The sequence below is a fragment of the Neopsephotus bourkii genome, unplaced genomic scaffold, assembly GCF_033783945.1.
Source record: "Neopsephotus bourkii isolate Nb327-2 ecotype Australia unplaced genomic scaffold, CSIRO-AGI_Nbou_v1 NB_1388, whole genome shotgun sequence".
NCBI classification, from domain to species: Eukaryota; Metazoa; Chordata; class Aves; order Psittaciformes; family Psittacidae; genus Neopsephotus; species Neopsephotus bourkii.
Genome location: NW_026901866.1, coordinates 2,540,164 through 2,567,848, shown reverse-complemented (window position 1 = coordinate 2,567,848; position 27,685 = coordinate 2,540,164). Strand labels below are relative to the sequence as shown.

The following is a 27,685-nucleotide window of genomic DNA, read 5'->3' as shown; positions in this document are numbered from 1 at the left end:
CAGTAAGCAGCACAGGTAACTTCTGCCCCAAATGGCTTACTCCCTTGTCCTTTCTTTAGGAACAGACTGGGTTTGAAACTAAATGCTTCCATTATGTAGAGGCTTATTATCATTGCCAGTTAGTTTTCAAACGTACGTACTGCCTTATGCTTACATAAAAAAAGCATGGACAAAGACATGGTCAAGTCTTATATTTTGAGAAGAAGAGTGAAGGTTCACCACAGGAATTTGCTCTAAAAGTCTCAGATGAACTTAATTTTTGCACAAAAACCCCAAAGGTAAGTACAAATGTATACAGAAAAATTTCAGAGTTCCCAAGAGGAAGACAGCTGTCATTCCAAGTCCAGCATTCTGAGTGATTTGTTTAGCTACACTGAGATTAAACCACGGGCACTAGGCAACTAGCCTGATTGAAACGACATCCAGAATTGGACCCTATTTTATGCAGGAATGAAGATGAAAAAGCAAAGGATATTGCTAATCTAATCTGATATGTAAACTGTTGTGCCTGGAGATGTAATGCCACAGCCTGTTGTATTACTTGGTTTCTGGAGGGCTTGCAATCTCATTAGCATTTTGTGCTGCATTAATAGCATCCAGATGTCAAGTGCTAAAGTGGGTGTATATTTCAACAAAAGGCCTAATCCAAATTGTGTAGACATACCCAAATTTCCTTTACACTGACTAGGCTTGAGTATAAGTAGCAGAGCAACTGCAATAGCAGATGCATAATAGTGGTCCTTGATAATTTGTTATCAGTACCTGAGCTAAATTTAAATGTTTGGTTTACATAAGATGTCACCTTTGTTAGGGAATTACCCAAAGGTATGTAAATTAAAGGCAAAGATACATTCAGTTCTTTTGGTCCTGGGTAACATCCATGCCTTGTTGTGCTTAGAACAGCTGTTCTTTACACTTGAGCTCATTTCGTCTCAGCATGGGACAATGCTTGTGGCAGTTGTACAGCCAAATGTGATGAAAGGGAGAATATCATCTACACTGCAGTGACCTGAAGAGTGAATTGCTGCTTTTCAAGATAGCTAAAAACATAAATTACAGTAATCAGGGGAAAAATCTATTCATTCCCAACTGGAGGTCAGAAACTTCATGCCTCTGCACAAGGAGCCTATTACTCATGTGAGCAACACAAATGTGGATGAGATGCTTTACTAATCTAACAAACATGTGCTTGCTAACAAATCTGCATATTGCATATTAATACATATGTCCTAGTATAAACTGGAAACACAAAGATGACAAATTTAAAATATGTTTAAGATAATATGCAGATAGGTGATAAGTCTACCAGCTGTGCAATACTTCCTTTCAATGTGTGCTAAGACTGAACAATATAATTTGTGATATGACTCATCTGAAAAGGAAGAAATTAATAAACTTACTATGCAGGCTGGCTCCTGACCCAGTTGATGCCCCTTTAGGGATAACAGGCATCAGGGCATGCTGTATTGCCATCTCCCACATTCGTGCCACATCGATGCCAATACCACTGCTGATAACACCGTTATTCAGTGGAACACTTGAGAGGTTTTCTATGTTTTCTCCAACATAATAAACTATATTTGCTGTGCTTATTTCAAAACAATGAGGACTTGCTCCTTGAGGCAGCAAAGTGAAAGTTTTTGCAGGTTCCAGAGACAAAATTTCAGATAATGGGATTTCCTAAAATGGAAAAAAAAACCCCACAAACTTTTCTTTCTGTGTAAAGAACATCAACATATAAAACTAAAGCATGACCTTTATTTAATTAATTTATGAAATTAGCTGTTTCTTTGAACCACCTGCTTCTTGTACAAACAAAAAGGCTCTTGTAACCTGAAACTCCACGACACAGAGGACTGTTGATGGTAAATACTAAATGTTTCTTTCCAAAATCAAATAGAACTTTAATTATTTAATTAAACTTTTCAGACAGCGCAGTGATCTATCCATCAGAAAAGAGCAGCACCATCCGCGTATCAACAGAACTCCACGAGACAAATAAACCCCACTGACTCCTTATTTAATAAAATTTATTTCCAATAAATTATTTGCAGAATAAAACTACTCAACATTAAGGTTCCACATCTATCTTTCACACATGCACAGACTTCATTGCTTCACCATGAACAACACTTAGGGCATGTTTCAGTGACATATTTCCCTGAGAGGAAGCCATATGAAAAAAATACTTTCCATTATTAAAACTTGTTGCAGAAATGCCTAAGGATTAGGCATTTAACTGTCTCAGCTAAAAGGATATGAGCATTAAACCAATCTTTTACAATCAAAATCACAACATAATGTCCAAAGGACAGAATTAAAATAATATATACTACACCTAATTTTTTTTAAATAATTTGCATTATGAATGACAATGTTAGATGAGTTTCTTGGCAGAAATTGTCAATGGCATGTGACATGTCGCTACGATATGTCGCTGAACTGTATTTCTACAATATGTATCTTACAAGTCCTTGTCTTCTGACACTTGTCTGATCTGAGACTTCGTTGGGAAAGGCAAAACACATATGCAGCTTAAATAAGGAATACAAACATAGAACAAAGTTATACTACTAGTGGACTTTTAGTAAGCATTTCTTAATTCTTCAGTTTAATCATTACTTTCTGCTGGTTCAAAAAGAGACTGAAAAATATTCCTTACTTTGTAATATTTGCTTCCAGTATCATTTTGAAAAAGTGTAATGCATTTGCTGTCCAGTCTCCAGTAATGTCGTTTCCTCTGTAATGAAAAACAAGGGGAAAATCTTTCTAGTGTTTTCCAAGTAAATTACTGAAATGTTCATTTCTCAAAAGCATCACTTCCAAAATGTTTCACTGAAGTTTGAAGAGATGAATTCTGAATGATAAAGATTCATTTCCCATTACAAAATTTTTATGAGGACTTCACATTTGAGTTTAGGGTTTATAAGGCCACCCTCTGTTGTTTCAGTAATAACTTAGCTCTGTTCAAATTGCCCAAGTTAAAAAATTAAAATGTCACTTTGATGTCTGCATTACATTCAGCACAAATTACTAACGGCATGATGCTAAAATAATTAAACTTTCTTTTCATATCTGTTATAACACCCCAGCTCACTTTAGAAGGCCACATACTTAAGTCTTTATTCCTGTTTTAGCAGGTCAGAAAGAATATAACTCTTTTCTACATGAACCCTCTTTTACAAAGGTCTGAATTCGCCTCTCAGGAGGGTATCTAGGAGTCTGCAGCTACAAGGTGAAGCTACTTTCCAGAAATTCTATGGTGTTAACATTATTTTTTAATTCTTTCAGAATGTCATTTACATTTGGCTGCCTATGATAACACACCTGACATATTCAGGTTATTTTTCATGTTATAACTGTCTCCTGTTTCTTATGATGACTCAGTTAAGACAAGTCAGGACTTTAGGAATCACAGTAATGCAAAAAAAGTCTTATGTAATTGCAAATTATCAACATATTGTTAGGATTTGATTCTGTACTATCATAGAGTATGTACAGCAAGACAGGTCTTCCTTGACATTTCTTACCAGTGTGTCCTTGCTTGTATAGTGAACCATCCAGCCCTCCTTCATTACTGTGCTACTTCTCCTTTTTGTGTGCTTCACAGATTGTACCACTCTCATTAATGGAATATTGTTGCTGGTTGAAGGGCTTAAGAATAAATCAAAAAAGGCTTTTAGAAAGAAGCTAACTTTGGACAAAAAGAGAGAAATTCTTTTAAATCAGTATCAATATATCTCCTATATCCACATTTATATATTTCATCATTATCAGACCTGGATTGGACACTATTTTGTTTTGTCACTCCAAGTGTCATGAGATTACAAAGAAAAAAATAATTGTAATGCTACACCAGGAGAATGTCAGAGACCTTCTGAAGGCTTACATACACATGCACACACCCCCCGACAATGTTCCTAAAGATGAGCTAAGAAGATGGGCAAATGACTACAGCCTCTGCTAGGGTGTGGGAGCCATCGCTCAAGCCTATGCTATGCATGATTCAGACCAGTACTTTATCTTGAATCTCTCATGACCTAAGTAAACTTTGTCCATCAGATTACCATCCTGCAATCTTTCTTCGGTTCAAACACACAATGGAGTGATGACAGTTTACAGAATAGAAAATGTGGCAGCTGCCTAGCTGTGCATACCCTGGCAGAACACAGCAGAGAATTTGCTGGAACCTTTCTGGGAAAGAGGTTTAAGATGATATATTTTACTCTTAAAGACCTAAGGCAAAGTCCCATTGCCTTGCACCCTGGTGTATGCTGTCCTGGGTTCAGCAGTAGCAGTCATTTTTCTCCTTCTTGGTAGCTGGTGCAGTGCTGTGTTTTGACTTTCGGCCCGGGAACAGAGCTGATAACAATGATGTTTTAGCTTGGCCAAGGACTTTGTGAGCCTCACGCTCTGCCAGGGAGGAGGGGAAGCAGGGAGGAAGCAGAGACAGGACACCTGACCCACACTGACCAAAGAGGTATTCCATACCACAGCACGTCATGCCCAGGAGGTAACTGGGAGTTACCCGGAAGAACATGAGGTCTTCTGGGTCAGACTCGTTTTTTCGGTGGGTGGTATTGTGTTCTCTTCCCTAGTTATTTTCTCTTATCATTGTTGTTGTTGGTGGTAGCAGTGGTGATTTGTGTTGTACATTGGTTGCTGGACTTTTCTTGTCTCAACCCATGGGAGTTGCATTCTTTCGATTCTCCTCCCCATCCCTCCAGGAGCGGGGAAGGGGGGAGCCCCTGTGGGGGGACACGACACGGGCCTCGACTGCTTCCAGCCCGGCACCACTCACTGGGAGTGAGTGCACGAGCTGTCTAGCTGGGTTTAAACCATGACAGTATGCACCCTGAAATATTCCACGACTCAGCCGACACACAGCAAGTCAGGAAGGCATGGGAACTTGACAGCATGCCTGACAGCACTATCAGATAAAATCTGGAATACCTAGTTAGAAAGGTGTAGGAAATAACAAGCACATCTGCCCAATTTCCTTGCTGTTAGAGTTAGTCATTCATAAAGCTTATTGAGCATAATGGAATGTGGACTCATAATCTGCTTCAGTCCTGAACGTAAGTGCTTAGTTATTTCTGGCAGAACTTTAAACAGAGATGCTGTACTGTACATGAAAACACAGCACAGAGAGCTTGTGTCTTCTGCCCTGATAGCAGAGCTACTGGTACCACAACTCCAAGATAAAAGAGCAAAAAATGCCCAGGAAAAGAATAGTATATCTTAAGTTTCCACAGCTGTGACTGTGGATGTCTGCAGATGGCCCTGCTTCACTATAATGCATTCTGGAAATAAGACACATTTTATGAAATGGCACTTTCCAATCAAGATGCAAAAAGTGTGCTGTCTTAAAGATTCAGTAAGACTGTAACATGCAGTTAACACCTCTTTTTGGCCTAAAAATGAACAAATAAGCTGAAGTGCCAATTTAACTAGTCTTATCCATACTGGCAAGAGGTTTACATTTTTATTTGCCTTTTATAGACCACTTAAAAATAATACATGAATATGGATGATCCCCTAGAAATAAATGGGGGAAGGTATTACCGGAAATAGAGGAATGCCCCTCAACTAAGTAAAACATGTACCTTGGTTATCAACGTTTTTCTTAGATATAATTGGGTATTTATATTTTGAAAACCTGCAATGCTGTCCATTTAATACAACCGTGACGTTCGAAATGTTATATGACATTGATTTTCTGATATAAGCACAGGCTTATATTCCAATGATACAAGGTGTCTATATACAGTATCTATGCAGGTGAATATGACAGTATGAAAACCAGTTCCCTGCTGTGGAAGGTAAACCTGCACACTGCTGAAATAGACCGCTTTGTACTAGTTCAACAGCTATATGTTAGTAACAGAGAACTAAGGGGAACACATTACTGATACAGACTCCCAGCAAATAAAGCAAAAAAGGAGACTGTAGGTCAAACTGGGACCTGTGGAAAGAAAAATATTCCGTAATTCTTCAAGGTACAGACCCCTTGCATCAAGGAAATTACAGGTGAAAGGATCTTAATTAATTCTAGGTTGCCTCACAATGAATAATCCCTGCTTTTCCCCCTACTATTCTGTACAGTTCCAAAAAGTGAATGTTTTCTTCTCTTCAGACATCTTGAGGTAAGTTGCACAACTCAATTCCTATTTTCCTTCCCGATTAGTCATTTCACACCACTAACCTATTTTGTAACTTGCTTCAAAGTACTACCTGAGGTTTGTCAAACTTTCCTTCTTTCTAAAGGTATGTAAAACAGCAAACAATTCACCTAAAGCTGATTACACCATAGCCACTTACACAACTTTTTAAATTTTATTGTTCATTTCAATGACCCAGCATTGCACTATTAGTCAGGGAAAGAATGCTTGGGGTGGGGATGTGGGAGCAAAAAAGTAAAAAAGGCAAAAAAATTGTTCTCTATTGCTTATGCACAAACAATTTCACTATATATTTTTCATAAGAAGAATAGACCTGTAACAATTACTTGTGCATTAGTTTTCAGTTGCTACTTCAACTTTACAGTAATTTTTAAGCTTCTCTAAAATTCCTAATACATATGTTCAGTGTAGCAATCTCACTGCAATTCCAGAACCACCACATACCACTAGCTCTCTCCATTCTCAGTGAGTGAGAATAGTGTCCATGGAGATTCCCCTTTGAGCCCTAGACATGATACTTACAAATAAACATAAAAGAAGATGTAAAGTACACTAACTCCCCAGCTCACCTGATCATCCTGTTAGACTCGTCGTGGTCCGGATCGGCATCCTGCATTTCCCCGTTGTCACTATGGCATCCTGTCATTGACATCTCAGAATCATGAGCTATAGATTCTTCCATGTCATCTATAAAACCACTGTTTCTTTCACTGTCATTGTCGTCACTCCCTTCTTCCATGACCACATCAGACTCAGCCCCAGGACTAAGAAGATCTGGAATATTGTTTCTGATGTTATTATATGAAAACATACAATACTCTACTCACAATATCCTTACCCATTCTGAGCTTCAGAAAACCTCAGGTTCTTTTTGGAACTCTACAGCATGGGTGTATCTTTACTTGGTACTCTGTGTGCTGGTTAAGTGTGGTTTTTAACCAGCCATTTAGAACATTGTCAAAGAAAACTGGAAATGCATCAAATCAAAATAATTTCAGAAATACAACTTTCTAATAAAAAAAATGCCAAAGTCAAAGCATAATTTCTTATCTATGGACTTCTAACAAACATTCTATACTCATGAGCTTTATTTCTGAGATCTGACAAATTTTCTATACAGCTTGAATGCTGTGTACTGGCTTGATGGCTGTTGGCAGAAGAGTTGAAAACTGATGCGAGAAGTAATTTCAAAACTAGGAATTTTGTAATAATGATGATGACATGATGGTAAACTACTGATATAACTCCCAAGACAATTACTGATAATGTGAACTATATATATATTTTTTTTACACTTGGAACAAGTGACCTCTGTGAAGGCTGCCCAATATGGACCAGTAACCCCTATTACTGAAATAACGCTTCCTGCCTTTATAAAAGAAATATTAAATAAATATTTAAGAGTTCAATGGCATAGAAAAAACATGAAGACTTAGGATTTAACTTCTTTGAATATGGCTTAGTATTAATAGTATCTTCCAGGTTATATTTAAATTATATTAAACTTTCCAGTTTCAAGATTAGATATGCCTAAGCAAGATGAAAGTAAGAAATAACTTTTGATTGTACTGCTGCTTACGAATGGATTTCTGTGGAAGACCTAATGACTTACATTACAAAAAACAAACCCCCCCAAACCCCAAGCAAAATAAAGCAAACACACATACACAAAAAAAATCCCTGTGTTGAAACCCAACCTGCTGTTATACAGGCTGTGATCTAACATGGCAAAATCATCAGTCCTGTCAGACAGTAAAGACAGCACTAGTTTTTCTGGGAAGTTTGCAGTGTTTCAGTAATCTGAAGTAAGGTTGAAATCACATGGAAGACACCAAATAGTCTCACCAAGAAACTTTTGCCTTAATTATGTGGAGGAAGGTTCTTGACAGTCAGTGTAGATGATGCCTCAAAAGAAAAAGCACACTGATCTGACTGACAGCAAAATGTTTTGAAATGATGGCATCTCACTCAAATTGGAAGTGCACAACTGAAAGGTCTGTTTCCATGTAGAGTAGTCTTAAAATATTTGGATATAAGTTACTGATGTGTGATTGAAAGATACATTATAGTTCATCTCTAGCAGAAACAATCATCCACTCATGAATGACACTTTACAGTGCAAGGCTATCTCTCTGCTATTCCTACAAGACTTTCTAAATCTCTATATTCAATAAATCCACAATCAGTTAAAAATAGTCTCCTACATTTAGGATGTAATGTGTTTATTAATGAGACCATACTTGGAATTTTATTACTTCAGCTCTTCCTTCACTTACTATTTTGGGGAAAATGTATCACACAGCAGATGGACAAAGTGACAGATATTTTATTAAGTTTTAAAACAATGTGAATCAAATTACTGTAAAAATAGAAATGAGATAGCAAGATGAAATTGCCTTTGATAATCCTAAGGACCTTACATCAGTCATTTAGGACAGACAACTAAGAGTTAAAATCATAGAAGGGTTTGGCTTGGGAGGGACCTTAAATATCATCTAGTTCCAACCTCCCTGCCATGGGCAGGGACACCTTCCACTAGACCAGGTTGCTCAAAGCCCTGTCGAACTGCTCCAGCCAGTGAGTTGGCTTCATTTGGAGATCTGCTCAGATGCCTCTATACAAATGCTCGTAGTATGGGGAATAAACAAGAGGAATTAGAGATGTGTGCATGTCTATGGGGGTATGATGTAATAACCATCACAGAAACATGGTGGGATGACTCCTATAACTGGACTGTAGGAATGGAAGGTTACAGGCTCCTTAGGAAAGACAGGCCTAGCAGACAGGGAAGGAGAGTAGCTATATATGTCAGTGATGGGCTGGAGAGTATGGACCTCTTTCTGGGGACAGGTGAGCAGTCAACAGAGAGCTTCTGGGTCAAGGTCAAAGGGAGAACAGCAATGGGGGACGTTATTGTGGGAATGTCCCACAGTATGTCCACATATCCCACAGAATATCCCACAGGATGTCCACAGCAGCTATCAGCTGCCTGATCAGGAGGACTCTGTGGATGAAGTACCTATAGATAGGAACAGCCTCACGCTCGCAGGCCCTTGTCCTCTCATGGGTGACTTCAACCACCCTGACATCTTTTGGAATGACGGTATGGCCCGGCACAAGCAATCCAGGAGGTTCCTTGATTGTGTGGAAGGCAACTTTCTCTTGCAAGTAATAGAGGAGCAGACAACGGGGAGGTGCCATGCTTGACCTCGTGCTCACCAACAGGGAAGGGCTCGTTGGAAATGTAACACTCCAGGGCAGCCTTGGTTACAGCAATCATGAGATGGTCGAGTTTGAGATCCTGAGGACAGTGAAGAGAGCGTGCAGCAAGCTCCCTGCCCTGGACTTCAAGAGAGCAGACTTTGGCCTCTTGAGGAACCTGCTTAATAAGGCTCTATGGGATATAGCCCTAGAGGGCAGGGGGGCCCAAGACTGCTGGTTGATATTCAAGGATCCCCTGCTACAAGCTCAGAAGTGTTGCATCCCAACTAGAAGGAAGTGCAGCAGGAGGTCCACGAGACCTCCTTGGATGAATAAGGAGCTGCTGAGGAAACTTAGAGGGAAAAAAGGAGTTTATAAAAGGTAGAAGCGAGGACAGGCAGCCTGGGAAGAATACAGGGATGTTGTCCGGAAAGCTAGGAACCAGGTTAGGAAAGCTAAGGCACTGTTAGAATTAAATCTGGCAGGGGATGTGAAAGGTAACAGGAAGGGATTTTATAGGTACACTGCAAATAAAGGACAGACTAGGGACAAGGTGGGCCCTCTCTGGAAGCTATCAGGAGAACTGGCTACCCAGGATTCGGAGAAGGCTGAGGTTCTGAATGACTTCTTTGCCTCAGTCTTCACTGGCAAATGCTCTGACCACACCACCCAAGTCTTGGAAGGCAGACGCAGGGACTGTAAGAAAGAAGACCTTGGGCCCACTGTAGGAGAGGATCAGGTTCCAGATCATCACCTGATAAAACCCATCTGTGGGTCCTGAAGGAGCTGACGAATGAAGTTGCTAAGCCACTGGCCATCATATTTGAAAAATCATGGCAGTCAGGTGAAGTTCCCAATGACTGGAGAAAGGGAAATTTAACCCCCATTTTCAAAAAAGGGGAATATGGATGACCCAGGGAACTACAGACCAGTCAGTCTCACCTCTGTGCCCGGCAAAATCTTGGAGCAGATTCTCCTGGAAGGCATGCTAAGGCACATGAAAAACAAGGTGATTGGTGACAGCCAGCTTCACTAAGGGGAAATCCTGTCTGATCAATTGGGTGGCCTTCTATGATGGGGCTACAGAACTGACGGATAGGAGCAAAGCAGTTGACGTCATCTATCTGGACTTGTGCAAAAACACTATCCCGCACAACATCTTTGCCTCTAAACTGGAGGAACATAAATTTGATGGATGGACTACTCAGTGAGTAAAGAACTGGCTGGATGGCTGCACGCAAACAGTTGTGGTCAATCGCTCAGTGTCCAGTTGGAGACTAGTAATGAGTAGTGCCCCCAGAGATCGGTGTTGGGACAGATCCTGTTCAACATTTTTGTTGATGGCATGATTGGTGGGATTGACATGCCTCATCAATTTTGCCATTGACACTAACTTATGTGATTTGGTTGATATGCTGAAGGGAAGAGATGCCATCCATAGGGACCCTGACATGCTTGTGAAGTGGGCTGATGCCAACCTCATGAAGTTTAACCATGCCAAGTGCAAGGTCCTACACCTGGGTCTGGGCAATCCCAGGCACAGCTACAGGTTGGGCAGAGAAGAGATTCAGAGCAGCCCTCCTGCGGAGAAGGACTTGGGGGTGTTGGTTGATGAGAAAATGAACATCTGCCAGTTTCAGTGTGCGCTCGCAGCCCAGAAAGCCAACCGTATCCTGGGTTGCATCAAAAGGAGCGTGACCAGCAGGTCAAAGGAGATGATCCTGCCCCTCTACTCTGCTCTTGTGAGACCTCGCCTGGAGTATTGTGTGCAGTACTGGTGTCCTCAACGAGAAAAGGACATGGAATTGTTGAAACAAGTCAAGAGGAGGGCCATGGAGATGATCAGGGGACTGGAGCACCTCCTATATGAAGACAGGTTGAGAAAGTTGGGGCTGCTCATCCTGGAGAACAGAAGGCTGCGTGAAGACCGCATAGCAGCCTTCTGGTATCTGAAAGGGGCCTACTAGGGTAATGGGTTCAAACTTAAACAGAGGAAGTTCACGTTGGATATAAGGAAGAAGTTCTTTGCTATAAGGTTGGTGAGGCACTGGAATGGGCTGCCCGGGGAAGCTGTGAATGCTCCATCCCTGGTGGTGTTCAAGGACAGGCTGGACAGAGCCTTGGGTGATATGGTTTAGTGCGAGGTGTCACTGCCCATGGCAGGGAGGCTGGAACTAGATGATCTTAAGGTCCTTTCCAAACCTAACCATTCTATCATACCATAAATGAGGTATAAATTGTGTAAAGACTACAAAATAATAATAGTGACTCCAAGAGTGAAGCTTAAGGTGCATCAGAGCGGAAATGCAGCAGGAGTGCAACGGCAATCTTCCAGAAAATCATGCACCTTATCATGTTTCAAATTGGATACTTAGCATCTGAAATATTTTTGCCTACACAAATTGCCATTAAACAGTAGAACTTTCTAATAATGCAGTCACACTACTATGAAAAACACTATGAAAATATTAGTTAACATTCCTAATTTTGGAAATTGTTGGTGTGTCTTCAATAAAGTAGATCACAGGTTTAAAGTTTGAAAAAAGCCTTCCTGAGAAGACAATACTCTGTTAGCCTCAAAAGCAGTTTAGGCTGACAACACGGTAATATGAATTAGAAACTGAACACCACCACACTTCTCATTCCCTCACCACATGGAAAAGTGACATTTTCAAGGCAATCAACAACTCATCTACAACGACCCTTTTTTTCCTTCAGTACCGTCTGTCAAGCCTACCCATAAATTCTATACTTGACACAAAACCGACAGCACATGTATGGAATAATCGGCAGATATTCAAGCCTTTATTTTTGGCAACTGATATGATTCATTTTATACCAACAGTAAGTAGTGGAATTTTTCCTGGATGGCATTCCCAGTTCTTCCAGGTATGCTTTCCCTTCTCGGTAAGATTATATTAAAGCAAACACTTCTTCCCTCTCCCACAGATTAAAAAGCAGTTTTGTGTTTGTATCTGAATACCACCTTCTCATGGTTATGGCTTTTTGCTTTACTTTAGCATTCTGCATTCAACAGGCCATGATAGTCTGACCATTTTGCTGCTGACACTACCTCTGAGGCACAGCTGAGCCCGTCACTGACACCTATTTGGAAGACACACACTCTGCTCTGAGCCACATGTAGGGTTCCTCCCACACTTCATCTTTGACTTATAACAGAAATATTGAAGAGGAAAGGCCACTCCCAAGCAGTGGAAAATCCTGTCTTTGCATACTTCTCAGTTTTACATTTCTTTCATTTAACTGATGGTTTAAACAATGACAGAAACCACTGTTAGGGCAACTTACCTCCATTAATGGCAACTTCTCCCAGGCAGTTATTTGGCACTTTAGGAGCACAGCGTTTGTGACAGTTGAACCTACAGTCTGTTAAGGAAAAAAGGGATACAGTAAAATTACACCTCCCTTCCTGTGACACAATTATATTTTTTTCCTGCTCTTGAGCCTACAAATGTCAAGCTCTACCATTGCACACTACTACAGAGTTAATATGCCCAAAGAGCATTCTGGGTGCATACCACCTGCCAGTGGAAGGGACAGGATTAAAGATGCTAGAAGTGTGTTTCCTTCGGGGGAAAAGAGAGCATTACAACAGGCAGCTGGGTGGAGGAACTACCTGCAGCTGAAGTGTGTGCTCAACTTGCCTAGGGGAGTGATCGGGAGACCCAAGTGCTTGGCTGCAAAGTTAGAGCTGCTTTTCCAGTATATCTGCTGCAGTTGAAGAGACTGAGTACATATCAAAAACTGCTGACTGAAAACTGAAACAGCAGAACCCTAGCCAACAATTATAAGTGAGAAAATATTTGTTCTTTACATCTCAAAGCAACTTCTGTACTGCTTTCAGTGGATGATTCCTTCAATTTCTTCCTTATTTCCCAGATATTTTTGTCTACCTTTTCATATGTGTAATTAGCACTTTATTAGACTTCATCTTAACTGTTTTTATTTTGGCTTCTGAACACATCTTATTTGAACTAAGAGCTGCAACTTATTAACACATCTGGAAAAGCAAAGAGTAGGAAGGAATATACCAAGGTTGCCTGTATCCTTGCAATTATTTAACTTGAGATCCAAAAATCAACTGAGGTGTAGCAGGGCCAAAGTGTAGGCAATTTTTTTTTTTTTTTAATATCAGGTTAATATTTGCTTATGTCACTGGGATTCAAAGTGAAATGGAACAGGTTATGCCTTCATAGATATTTTACTTTAGTTAAATCACATCAGAGTCACATTTTAAGTTAAATGATTGCTACTGAATTTTTGCAGGGAGTTAGTTCAAAGAAGCAACACAAAATATACTGATTAAACCTATGAGATTACTGTTTATTTTAATAGAAGGAAGGTGATTTTAAGGATCTGTTAGCCAACATTATCTAACACCATAGCATGCACGATGCTTTGCATTTAGGGCCCCTTTAGCTGGTTAAGGTGAACCAGTAATCTAGGTTACAATCTAAGCGGCTTGATTCACTTTCGCACCTAATAAGGTACAACAGCATGAGACTTCAAAGCACTTTAGTTAGTTACACTGCAAAAATGTGGTTTTCAATTCTCATATAAGCTCATCTTAATTCCATTATAACTTCCTCAAAACCCTGAACTACGGGGACGCAGGCACATACTTCAACATAAAATTTTGCAGATTAAAAACAATGAAGAATACAGTCTTTTGTGTTAACTATTCTGCTGTAATTGCCTGTGTGCACAGGCTCACCTACTGCCAAATAGAAGATAATTTACACCCGAACCAAAAAAGTGCAAGCTATTGCAGATATACTGCAGGGTAAAAATGAACAGCCATGCAGACAACTCCTGCAGAACAGCAATTACTGTAATTTTGAATCCAGCTTAATCCAGTATAATTGTACATGTGCCTACACCTAGGCAGTTTCGTGAGGAAATCGTGAGTAATGCTACATAGTAACCACTCAAATGCTAATTTACTAATTTTATTATGCTTAGCTTTTATGTACCTAAGGGGTGTCTGCTTACCTTTGCATTGCAAACCCTGTCTAAAAAGCCCTTTGAGAAGCTTCTTGCAGTACTGGCAAACTGTTGGCCGTGTATAAGAGTGGATGACGAAAGTGTGAGGCACTTTAACCTTGGACAGTAAGATCTTGTCTAGCTGAATAGGTCGCCCAATATATGATTGTGAATTTGATCTCTTCTCTCGCCCAGTGAATGATTCTGATGGTGTCTTCTGCTGTGAAATACATAAAAAGAACATGTGAAATAATCATGATGTTCTAACTTTTAAAAAGCTATCACGCTCACTCAAGAACAGTAAGTCATGTCATAAAAAGAAACGTGCTTTTAAATACTAATAGAAGGTGCAACTCTCGACGACTGCTTATGAAAAATTTGAATGGTAGCAAACACTATCTTTGCCAACACTATTGTCATACATCCCACATTGTGACAGAAACAGGGTTCCAGGGTTTTATTGAAAAAGGAAAAAAAAAACCAACCAAAAAGGAATTAAAGTATTCATTAAAAATGTATCAGAAAAACATTTTGCATTCTGACAAACACACAAGCCATTTTTACCCCTCTTATTTTGTTTTAAATGAAATTTAACTTTGAAAGGCTGTATTTTTTGTATAAATATTAGAAAATAGTTACCTTATTCCATGTGAATGCAGGAGTTTGATACAAAACAGATTAGTATTTTCCATCCCCTTAATTTATAATTTTTGCTATCACTATAATTTTGATATCAAATGTGGTAAGCCGCATTTAGATTAGACATAATGTGTCACAATAGGTGTATAAATGCATGTAGATAAATAAAGTGAGACATACAGCCTAAGGTATGGAATAAAAAGAATTTCTGAAAGAAATTATTTACCTTATATTCTCAACTCATGTAAATATGGTAATTACCCCAGAAATCAACTGACCCAGAAAGCTGCCTTCTCCCAGTAGCTGCCCTTAAGAAACAACCAAACTACACCCACAGTTAACATTGAAAAAAAAAAAAAAAGCTGCAAGACGCAGCTTGCTCATTTAGAACTCAAAATCTTCTTACCGTCATCTGCAAATAATAACTGAAGGCTAGAAGATGAGTCATTCCCATCTGATATCATCTAATATAATTTAAACTAAACTTACTATTATCACTTTGCCTTCATTTCCCAAATTATTGCTAAATCAAAAATTATGTTGGCAAATTAAAAAATCCAAATGACTTCTATCTAGTTAACCTCATGCTCAAAGGATTTTAGAAATCAGATCCTGTTTGTCCCAGATTTTCTCACCAAATACCTTGCAGCTTTACAAACTTCACTGGTGTTGCTGAAACGTACTAAGACTCATCTTAGGCACTTACATGATTATCAGAGAGACACACTTCCCTACAGCTTTGGCTCCGACCACTGAGCTATGCTGCCCAGATGATGTCTCATCAAATCTCAGTTGTGGTACAGTTTGAGTGTGGGACAAATTATTTGCTCTAAGTTTTTGATTTTTTTGAGTTTGACGACAAGTTTTCAGATTTGATGTGCTATTATATGCTTCTGCATAGCTCTGAGAAAACGTTAGGTTTTACAAGTGGCATATGGTATAACCCATCAGAAATTCTTAGTTTACAATGTTTTCAGGTAAAGTAAGAGGTAAAGCTGAATTTCATCTTCTCCCATACTATACTCCCATACATCAGTAGTCATGGATCTAGTCTCTCTCCTGCATGCTCAGGCCTGATATGAGGGACTTGCACTCCCTTCCTCTTCCAGCCAGTTACAATGTGACCCCTCTGCTACTCTCAGAGCTATCAAGGGAAAGGAAGCTGGTGACAGCTCAGAACTCATGGCAGTAGCAAACAGAGCATCACTCCACACCCCTCTAATGACTGACTAGGAGGAGGAGCACATCCTCCCTCTTGTCAATGATAAGCTGCTTCTCCCAGTATCTTCCAGAATTCCTCTCAATAACCCCTCAACTTTAACTTCCAACACTCCCAGAATCAGACGGATTCCACAATTTAAAGCCCCCGAAAGAAAACTACTAACTGTTCAATTTTCACTGCAAAAGTGAGAATCTCTTCCACAAAACACCTTCTTCTTTAGCCAGTGTGCTTTGTTTCTTAGAAAGATAAATTACTTTTTCCTGGTAGTCAGCCAGGCTACTGACTCAGCAGATCTGGAAACTTCCCAGGAAATGACTGCTTAACTGGATTACACCATGGAAACTAACAGCCTGTGCAGCTCCGAACGCTAAACAGTTCTTTAGAACAATCATCCCAGCAAGGTAATCTATACTTTAACAGCTCAGAATATGATTTTCCAAGTGACAACAAACACAAAGAAACATGTGCAGACATTTAACTATACAGATGTTCAGCCAAACAAGTGACACCAATCACATTCTGAGCCTCCAATTCAATTAAGCCTTAAACTATGAGGCTATCTAACAGAATCCAGTGTTTGCTTACATTTTCATTCTGAAAAAAGGGTTATTTTTAATTCCAAGATGGGAGAGATGCCAAGCTTTTTCTTCAACATGGGCATTCAGCAATGATTCTTACTAGTCTTGCCCCTCTCCTTCTTGTTCAACTTTGAATTTTGGGAATATGCTGAAGCTACTCATGGTTTATCTGGTAAGCTTTGTGTCCTGGGTTCAGCAGTAGCAGTCATTTTTCTCTTTCTTGGTAGCTGGTGCAGTGCTGTGTTTCGACTTTCAGGCTGGGAACAGAGCTGATAAAAATGATGTTTTGGTTTGGCCAAGGACTTGGTGAGCCTCATGCTCTGCCAGGTAGGAGGGAAGCCGGGAGGAAGCAGAGACAGGACACCTGACCCAAACTGACCAAAGAGGTATTCCATACCACAGCACGTCACGCCCAGGAGGTAACTGGGAGTTACCCGGAAGGACTAAGTGGACTGCAGGGTTCGAGGAGGTATCTGTCGGTGCTTGGTCGGGCGGGGGGGGGGGGGGGGGGGGTGGGGCGAGTTATCGGTCGCCTGGTGATGAGGTGCTGCATTCTCTTCCCTTGTTATTTCCTTTATCATTACTATTATTGGTGGTAGCAGTAGTGATTTGTGTTATACCTTAGTTACTAAACTGTTCTTATCTCAACCTGTGGGAGTTGCATTCTTTTTGATTCTCCTCTCCATCCCTCCAGGAGTAGGGGGAGGGCAAGAAGGGGGTGGAGTGGCTGAACAAGCTGTCTGGCTGGGGTTAAACCATGACACTGTTAAAAACCGTTCAAAGACACAACAATTTGTCTACAGTAGACAGAAGCACAGAACCCTGTCACTGCTGAAAGGAGAAGGTCCTCCATATAACCATTACCACAAAAAGTAAAAATACTTCAGAAGGAGATCTTTCCTGTCTTTTTTACCTTGTCCGAATCCATTGCAAAATACAGTTAAGAAACTTAAATAAATACTTATTCCCTGACAATGAAATTCAGCTGTTCCTATTATTCTGGTGAGCCTGACTGTCTTCTAGAACCACACCTATCCCTTGCAGGCACAGAAACCAAAGAAACTTTAGGGAGATGCTGAAGGGGCTAATGGAAAGCAATAAAAGCTGACTACCTGGATGCAGAGTTGGTGTCTTGGGAATGAAGACAAAGACTAGCAATCAGATACAGAGGCTAGCCTAAAACACAAAATATTCTGCTGTTTGCCTGACTTCTTTTAAAAGGTTTCAACAGTCACACTAAAACTGTCCCACGCATTCTGAGAAAACTTCACTGAAGACCTTCATGTTCTAAAAAAGTCAGAAAACAAATACTTCCATTTTGACAACTGATACCTCATTTTACATCATACTTGCAGAAACACATTTAAGTTAGTAACCTTGACTCAGAAGCAAATAGGCTACATATCCTATATTCTTCAAAATACATATTTTTTCAAAACTGTTCACAAAGCAGTGCTAACCTTTTGAAGGCTCAATATCTTAAAAGTATTGTGACATTATTCCTGTACTTTACACTGAGATATTCAAACAAAACCAATTCGGGTATTCCTACAATTTTGAAATGTTTCCTTAACAAAAGAAACAAACTGTCACGAGTTAGGTTGGTTTTGGTTTGTTTTTTCTTTTTTATTTATTTACTTGGACAACTGAGAAAAGTGAGATATATTTTAAAGAAACAAACAGCAATAACTGTCTGTATGAAGTTATATTTTCAACTCTGAAACATGCACTTCCTTCCTGTATTGAAGGCAGAGGATAAAGCCTTAATACGTTCATATATAATTTCTTCACAGGAAGCTACTGTCAAATGAGGTGCTAGATATCTATGTAACCACAGGGACTACTATGTTTTTAATGCAATGCAAATGTTGACTTTCTTTTACAAATTAAACTATGTGACTGTAATTAAGTGAATTCAAGGAAACAAATCTTTAGTTAAATATACTGAAATACCACACTTAGACTGCAATCAACTGTGTTGTCTTTTGAGGCTTTTAGCACTCTTTAAGTCAAGTGTATGATTTAATCCTACAAGCTCCATAGTTAAATAGCTATGGTTTGAAAAACACTTCAGTGTCACATGTGTAAACACATCAAAGAACTGACTTCACTACGAACTGTTAATATTAAACTATCTACAGATGGAAATTATTATGTACCCTGCTCCTCCACTCAGACAGCAAACAGTGGTTTGAATGCTCTGTCTGTAACCTGACTTATTTTGTAAAGTAACAAGAGAAGATTACTGGGTTTCAGCAGTTATTGTGTGACTGTGCTGACTTCTCTGAGTCAGGGATTTCCCAAAACAAAAGCCCTTTTTTTACAGAGGACTTGCTAGTTGCATTAGGCATAAAAGGGCTTACACAGCACCAAGCTTTTTTTCCTGCATCTTACAGACACAAGTTCCTGATAAAATACTAGGTTTAGTTTGCTCTTCCATTATATGCTTTATAATCTTAAGTACAATAATTTTGAGCAAGAAATTATTTTAATGTCTCTTCTTGCACTACTAGGATGCTCACATCATAAGCTGCGCTCAGTAGCTCAGTTGTGCCAACTGCATAGAACTATTGAGAAAGAAAAAAAAGAAGGCACATACCATGATACAAAGGTATCTTAGCCAAGTTACAACTGAAGACAAAACTATTCAAGGAATCTTTGCACAATTCTGGTTCACTCAGAATTGCTTTTTTTCCTCCAATGTCTGTGTAAAGGAGTCCCACCTGACACTGTCTCCACACTATCCCTACTTAATCAGGGATAAGCAGTAGGTCTTTAGGCTTAACCAAAGCCACAGGTTTGGAAAACCTTTTTGGAAAAGCTTATATGTTAGAAAGGAAAGTGCAATTGAACATGTTTGGGCCAGGAAAGAGGAGATAAAAGTGTTGTAATTTCCTCTAACTCTCAAAGTACAAATTGAACATTGGGATCTTATACCATTCCACAAGACCCAGCACTAACATTAACAATGTTTCAGAGACACTATAGGAAAGTAAACTGTGTACTTCAGCGTGTACCACTTTTTTATACTTTCAATATGTGGAAACCCTTGTGTTAGCACTCAGAAACTACAGGAACTTAGCTCTGAATGTGTGTTTACTTAGACATAACATGCACTCCTACTGTCACAGTCCCATAACAAGTACACATCCTTAGTATAATGGTGACTTATATAAAGGCTCATAAGCTGACAACTGCTGTTACTATCATATGTCTTCCCTAAAAACAAGATTGGGGATTTAATAACAAGTGGCAACTACCTAAGGAGAAGAACAACCTGGACCTCTCTCATCCTCCAAGCTGAAGAATCAGATTGCCATTAAACCTCTCCAACGGATCACAAGTTGCATTCAGAAACATCACACATGGCACGTAGGAAATTTCAGAACATTTACGTCTTTAGGCCATTTACTGTTGTCCCTTCTACCTATCTCCCTAGATATCTGGAAAATATTAGAGGTGCACAACTGATGCAATATTTAATGCTGTCCTAAATATACACCTTTTAACTTAAAATAATTGGCTTGATCATCTTTTAGATTTCATCTGGCTGTAATGAACTTCTGAAACAATCATGCTGGGGCAAATGAGGTCAGAAAAGCTAAAATGTACTTTGACATTTCACGAGAAATTCCATCCCAGCATATTTAGTGCATGGCAGCTAGTACAGGGATTACTACCATTTTATGGCACAGCAATATGTAAGGTAAGCCATTCCAAATTTACTTTCTGTATCCTACAAAGTTTTAATTTAGGGTTCAGTTTGACTTTGAACATCAGACACAAAATGCTTCAAGAAAAAAGGGAACTATATTTTAAATAGTTTTGGTTGGTTTTTTTTAACCTTTAACATAATTTAATATTTTAAATAATTGTGAAAAAAAAACAAACCCAAACCCCCCTAAAATAATATCTAAAAGACTGCGGAATAAACTTAAATTCCTATTTAAATATTTAACTTGCAGTGTCAGATTCACTGAGTTCTTGATTCTCAGTTCTGTTCAGTGTATGACCCTAGATTCTCCTGGTGAATATGCCACTTATGTAAACATTACTTAGGGTTGGTTTAGTTTGCAGCCTATACTTTACACTTCTATTATTTATAAATAACATCTACACTTTGGACCTCAAAAAATTTCCAGGAACATTCTCAAAAACAGCATGTGTTGTTTGATTAAACAAATAAGCACAGAGAAAGAAAGTCTTCCCATAAAATAAGAGAGGAATGTGCAGTACATATCACCGGGGTATGGAAGGATAACTTGGGGATGCCAAACTAGAAGATAACTATGAGTGGTATTAGTTTACAGTTAACTTGAGTGTCTTTCTTCAAGACAAAATATTAATTTTGCGTAGGAGGATCTTTGGTCTAATGAACTATATTCTAGCCATTAGAAAAGGACTCCTACTAATGACAACTGGCTTAAGGCATGAAGCTGATCTCAGCTGCAACATCCTAAGCTCTTCTTTACCCTTTCCTCAAGGGCTCCTTTTTTCCATTCCAATAAGCTAGGGAGGCACTATAGGGACTGGAACTGGGAAAAGGAGATGCATCTTCAAAGTGTGGGAAATTCACACTTAAAACAGTGGGTATTTTTGAGTCACTAGAAAGGAGGACTCCTTATTTCATTGGAGTAAGAGAAAAGAGCAGCTGTATTAAGAACTGGGTGCAAGGGAAGAAAGGGAAAATGACCACCTACAACTTACTCAAGACAATTCCCTCCCAGAGACTCTACTGTCCTAGTTCTGCAAAATCACTCTTCTATATATAGCTGCAAAGCCTGAAGCTAGCTCTGCTCATAACAAATCTGCAGAGGCAGGCAACACCTGGTGCTTTGTAATCTGCCAGTGATATGTAAATAGTCTTTTCTATTAAACTTATTTCAATTTTAAAATATTTAATAAAAAATAAACCCAAATTCTTCAGAAAAAGCAAAGTAAGCATGTAAGTAACTTTGTAATATTCCATTTACCTCCAAATACTTTTTTTTTATTAATACTTTTAATTACTGTTGATACAGGGTAATCCATCATTATCCAGATTGACGGATTCATAATTTTTAAGATAGCACATACTTAGAACAAAATTATCTTAGATTAGAAAACCCTTATTCTATATATGTTTGTTTTATTGTGTTATGGGTATTCTGTGGCATTGTAATACTGTAATATATTTTAAAAAATGCATTTTTTTCTACAAAAAGAATATATGTGTTTTAGAAAGAAATAAATTTACTTTTTTCAAAGAGAATGATGTTTGGCCATGCTAACCTTCATTTCACCATAACAAAATATTCCTCAGATTATCTATGTAGTATTACTAAAAAGGAAAATATTTGCAAAGACTGTTCTTTTCTGGCTGCCTCTCAAATATATGCTGCAAGGGAAAGAGGCCAACATTACACAGTTTTAAAACTTTTGAATCTTTAAACATTAATAGTTTCTTTGGAAAATCCATATTGAAATTCAAAGAGGACATCCATCGACATGCAGTAACCATTAAAAAAAACACCAAACTGTTTTTCACTTAGACTTGATACTCTCTTCATATATAGCTTTAATTTAGCTGTGCACTGCTTATGTTTATTTCCACATATTCCTTGACTGCTGGGTTGTTTTGTTTTGTGGGTTTTTTTAATGCAACCATGTTCTGAAAAAGCAACTAAACTGCAGTACAGGCTTACTGCTGGTGAGCACTTAAAGGTTAGGTTTGTTCAGCTTAAAATAAAATATCAATTTTATACATTACTCCAGCAAATTCCCAATGTTCTGAAATGAAGTTAAAATTTTCTTCCCATGTCTTACTGTCAGTAAAAGAGCTTCAGTCCAACCAATGACCTCTATCATGCCTAAAAAAATTAAAAAGCCACTTTTGTATTAAAATATTTTAATGTTAGCTAATTTTACTGTTTAGTATAAGAACTATGACCTTCGCTTTGGAATCTGGACTTTGGAGTTTCACACTGGGTATACTCGTTCTAGAAGAAAAACAAATGCTCATAAATTCTTAAGACTGTAATATACTAATCTGATTAAATTTCTGCATTTCTTCACATTGATACTGATACTCGTAAAAAAGATGTTCCTGATAATATCATACAGAGTAAATACAGTACATACCTCACAGCCAGGGCTGACAGGAGACTGAGACAGTTGGAAAGAAGAAAAAGCAGAAGAAATAAGGGAGAGAAAAAAGAAAGAAATAATGTTACTTTAGAAGCAAGCATGAAAGTGGGATTATTTTATAGTTTCATTCCATGCTATAGAATGCAAAAGAATTGCATTTGATCTATGACAGGTAAAAATCTGGGTTACATAGCATCCTCCTAGTTCTACTTGTTTATAGCATTTCTGTTGATGAGCTTTACACTACTAAATTAAGAATCAGAAAAAGGATATTGCCCAGATTTTATTCTTTGGAGGTAGATTTTTAAAGTTGTAGTCAAATGTAGTCCCCAGTCAATTTTTAACTCAAATGAAATGCTTTATTGGCTTATGAATACACTTAAACATAAACTGAAATTGCGTTTGTGTGCGGTGGTACCCTATGAAAGGATAATTAAAGTACCCTTTGCAGGATACACATTATCCTGTCTCAAAGATTTTTTTAAATGCCACCATTTCCTAAATTAGGGCAAATTGTCTTAACTTTGTAAGTTTCATTTTTCCAGAAGCCAGACTTACAAGCTGAATTTAACGCTGTGAGCTAAAGTTGGCTTCTTCCTGGTTCACACAAGATGGACAAAACGTTCTGAAATCATAACTTAGCAAATAATTCCACGAACTACTTCTCTCCCAACTGCTCTGACTCTACATAGTACATAGAATCGAAAGTATTGTAGTCCTATTTAAAGAATTGACAGATACCTGACCAATTCAGTAGTCCCAAACACGGGTTATATTTTGTTACCAGTAGCTGAAGTGCCTCATCAACACTTATAATGAATGGTATGATTTTGTGAACAAAGATGCTATTGCTTAGTATATTCATGCAGACTGTAGAAAAAAAGGAACACATTCCAAAGTGCATGCTTAGATTGGCATCACAGTATAAACTGCCATAAAACTTATCTCACGAGTACTGCAGAAGAATGGAGTCCAAAGGACACCTGATAGAGGAGAACTGACAAAGCTTATAGACACTTAAAAAAATGGGGCAAAAAATTGAAACTCTTCAATGTAAAAAACCCAAAACAAAACAAAAGACATACAGAAGCTGTACATGAGAGCATGTTTGAAAATCTGGTAAATGATACCATGATTTCCTGAAATAAAGAGTGAAATTGGAAAACTATTTCGTTTCTCTAGTCTTGTGACCATCTCTGTACCTACTGTAAACATGTTTTATTTGAGCATGCATGTGTGTGTGCATGTGTGATGTCCTGAACCATCAGCATGGGCACACTCATAATTACAAGTTCTTAGGGAAGTATAGTCTGCAGTATATATAAAATTTACTGTATTTCTTCACTGTCAATTTTAATATTCTCAACAGTTCAAAAATACATAGCTTTGTAAAACAGGTATGTCATGTAAGAATGTATCAGAAAATAACAGTATTAAAATTAACAGTTTTCAAATTAAATTTTTGTGCTATCCTGTAACTATACATTGCAGTGAATATTTATAGCCACTATACTAAGATGCTCACTTAAACAATTTTTTTAACCAGAATTCCTGAAACAATTCAGAACTAGGGCCAGCCTCCCTCAGAATTTTCTGTTTTGGTCTGAGTAAGTCGGTATTTCTGAAACAACCTACTGAGAATTATGAATAATCTACGAAGATTTGTTGTTGCAGTTTTTGCAAAACTTAAGCACCTTACTCATTTATGCAGCTTTTCAATTAAAAAAAACAGATTCTTAATGTTAACCTTAATTTCCAAGTAGCTTTAGGCTAATGATAATCAGTAGGATAAGTACATAATTATGGCTCATAGATGGTACCGCATATAACACCAGGTCTACATCATTTGCAATAGTGTCCTTTTAGTATGTCAAGTTTAATAAGTTTAATATTCCAATTGAGAGGAAAACATGATAATTGTTGTGTGTACTTAAAAAGTCTTTCCTCTCTTTTAAACCTTAAGGTTTTCAAAGCTTTCACTTAGGAGTGGATTCATTTACACACAGTATAAATTCTTAACTATTCAGGTATATTATAACCATGAGTGTAGAAAGGAACAAATATGCCAAAGGTAAAAAATATATATTTTAATTTGTTACAGTCATTATATTTTGTTCTCAGAAGAGTTGGTTTCATGATGGGAACTACGACAGTAATGTATATACAAATATATTTATGTGTACCCGTGTGTATACTGTATATCTACACACATATATACAGACATATACATATATTTACCACAAAGATCTGTGTCAGGAAATAATGGAGACTTCTCCCATTTTCTTCTGAACACTTAAAAATATGCTAAACATGCAGGCTCCAAATAATCAACTATAGCCCTGACTATGACAAATACTCAGTTTGACATTGTGGTGGTTGGGTCACAGTGCTCTCCTGAGGCAAATTTTTACTGTATCATGAACCAATGGTTATAATGGTCTGATACAGAAGAAATTCAATTTCTAGCTCCAGAGGAGACATCCTCCACGGTGCAACTACTCACATCAGCATGGGTGGCACCTTTAGAACTGCAAAATTCATGACAAAGGGAGGAAACTCCTGGGAGTATCAGAAGTGACACATACCTTAAACATACAATCCTTAAGCTGGTGACCTCCCCTGTATGTCAAGATGCTTTCTCTCACAGCAATGTTTTATAACTTACATAGAACTCTTCTATGTAGTCTACAACAGGCAAAAACCAGAGAGTGCTAAATGTCGTTGTTTATTACCAACAATACCCATAACCTCTATAGCTAGGGAATCCCATACCAGAAGGGCTTCATCGGGCATGCTGGGCGAGGGTTCTGCAGAAACTGTCCGAAAGGTGCTGAGTCCTGTGAGAGATACGTTTGACAGGCGCCTTTTCCGTACACCACTGCAGTTGTTAGGGATTTTAAATGCACATCTCTTATGGTAATTTAGACCACACCCTGAAAAGAGAAATTTAAAACCCTCTGATGATGGTTTATTACTGGAAAAAGCAAAGATTTTATTTTTTTCCCCCAAGACAAGAGGAGTTTTAAACCACCACCCTTATTTTTGATTAAACTTTATTCCCCTACTCTGCTACTTTAGCTCCTATATTCTACAAATTTTTAGAGAGATAATGCTATAAGTTCCAAATAGTTATATCTATAACCCCTTGTTTTAATTTTTTAAAGAATCTATCATCTTACAGTGCAGGGAATTTCTGTGATCAACATCTGAGAGGTATGGAAGCCTTTTATTGCAAATGGTACATCCTATTGGATACAGTCTACTAGGAGTCAAATAGTTGTGGCAAAATGAGAAAAGACAGCTATAACTACCTCGTATGTACTGACAGCAATTTCAGTTAAATTATCTGAATTAATGAGATATAGAAGGAGACACAGGCCCAGACTCAGAGAAGTGTAAGATACAGAAAAACTTTTCTTAAAAATACAGATAGACCAATTGTTTTGCACTTCAGGTTACAGAACCTTATCTAGGAGGTCTCAGAGCACTCAGAAAGATTAGTTCTTTAATCACTTAACTATTCCGATAGTTCCTACATCTCTACCTATTCAATTTGAAAGCAGAATCACAGACAACATGCTTAACTGGAATGGACAGGTCTCTTCCTGAGGCTGAAAAATCACATCTTACTGCAGCTTACCTTCACATTTGAGCCCCTGACGCACCAGCCCCCACAGCATTTCTCCACAATGGTCACAGAAGGCTGGAGCTCGATACGAATGAACAAAAAGCGCATGTGGGCGAATTTGAAAGTCTTCAAATGTAGCAGAAGCTGTTAAGAACAAGATCATTCAAAATGTTACTAAAATTAGTAACATAATTAATATGCTTTATTGATGTGGTACTTCGCCACAGAACTAAGCTAAACTACTTCTGGTCACTACAACGATGAACTCTGAATTTTGTAATGGTTGTAATGTATTTTGAAGATAAAAAGATTGCTGATACACCTTCATACTACAGTGACCACTGGGAAAAGGATAAAGCTGCTTTCACACACTTACAGCAATAACTTCCCTGAGAATATGCTGCCAATAAAACACAAGAGATTAATAGCATATCAAACATTTATCAGAAATTGCCAGAGTTCAACCAGATGTTGGAAACTTTTCAAAATTCTCTTTCACAGACTCGACAGAATATCCCTTCAGGTAACTTCAGTAAGGTAATACAAGGTAATATATGTGTTATAAAGGTAAATATATCCCTTTCAGATAAATTCAGGAATTTATCCTATACACATAAGATAAACAGAATGCATGCAGTAAAGAAACTGTAATTTTTTTCCGGACAAGTAAAGGAAAATATATCCAAAATGTGCCATTTCAGCTGACCATTTTGTGTGCCTGATTCAGCAGCTTATGTTGTTATTGGTGAACTGACCGCCCAAGTTAAAAATATACACTAGCATTTTGAAAGAAAACATGCAATTATACACCCAATCATCAATAAAGACAAAGCCCTTGCAAAGCAGTCTGGAAGACTGCTATACATTTCCCAGAGTACCAATCATTTCAAAGTGATGTGAAACAGTTGCAAAAGTTATAAGGGCTAGTTAAAGGCACTAGTGTAAACTAGAAAAATAAAGTGACAATGTTTTAAGAACTATTTAGTATACAGATGCAGCCAGTACCACAATATTTTCAAAAATATGCTTAATTAAATATTTTCATTTTTCTTATTATGTTTAACATGTATCGGAGTCCAAGGGAAAATAATATCTGTCAAATGTT

The 27,685-nt window shown here is 38.2% G+C and overlaps 1 protein-coding gene across 2 annotated transcripts in view; it reads right to left on the bottom strand.

The window, feature by feature from the left end:
• PRKD1 (protein kinase D1) overlaps positions 1–27,685 on the bottom strand; it is a 133,660-nt gene that overhangs the window by 18,735 nt on the left and 87,240 nt on the right. The window contains exons 3-11 of one of the 2 annotated variants that reach the window (XM_061367637.1): positions 26,593–26,724; positions 25,725–25,885; positions 22,947–22,970; positions 14,397–14,607; positions 12,693–12,770; positions 6,752–6,956; positions 3,531–3,654; positions 2,663–2,740; positions 1,401–1,680 (exon numbers count right to left, since the gene is read on the bottom strand). In XM_061367637.1, the coding sequence (XP_061223621.1) occupies positions 1,401–1,680; positions 2,663–2,740; positions 3,531–3,654; positions 6,752–6,956; positions 12,693–12,770; positions 14,397–14,607; positions 22,947–22,970; positions 25,725–25,885; positions 26,593–26,724 (1,293 nt within the window). The remainder of the gene's footprint in view (positions 1–1,400; positions 1,681–2,662; positions 2,741–3,530; positions 3,655–6,751; positions 6,957–12,692; positions 12,771–14,396; positions 14,608–22,946; positions 22,971–25,724; positions 25,886–26,592; positions 26,725–27,685) is intronic. The other variant, XM_061367638.1, reaches the window with a different exon arrangement.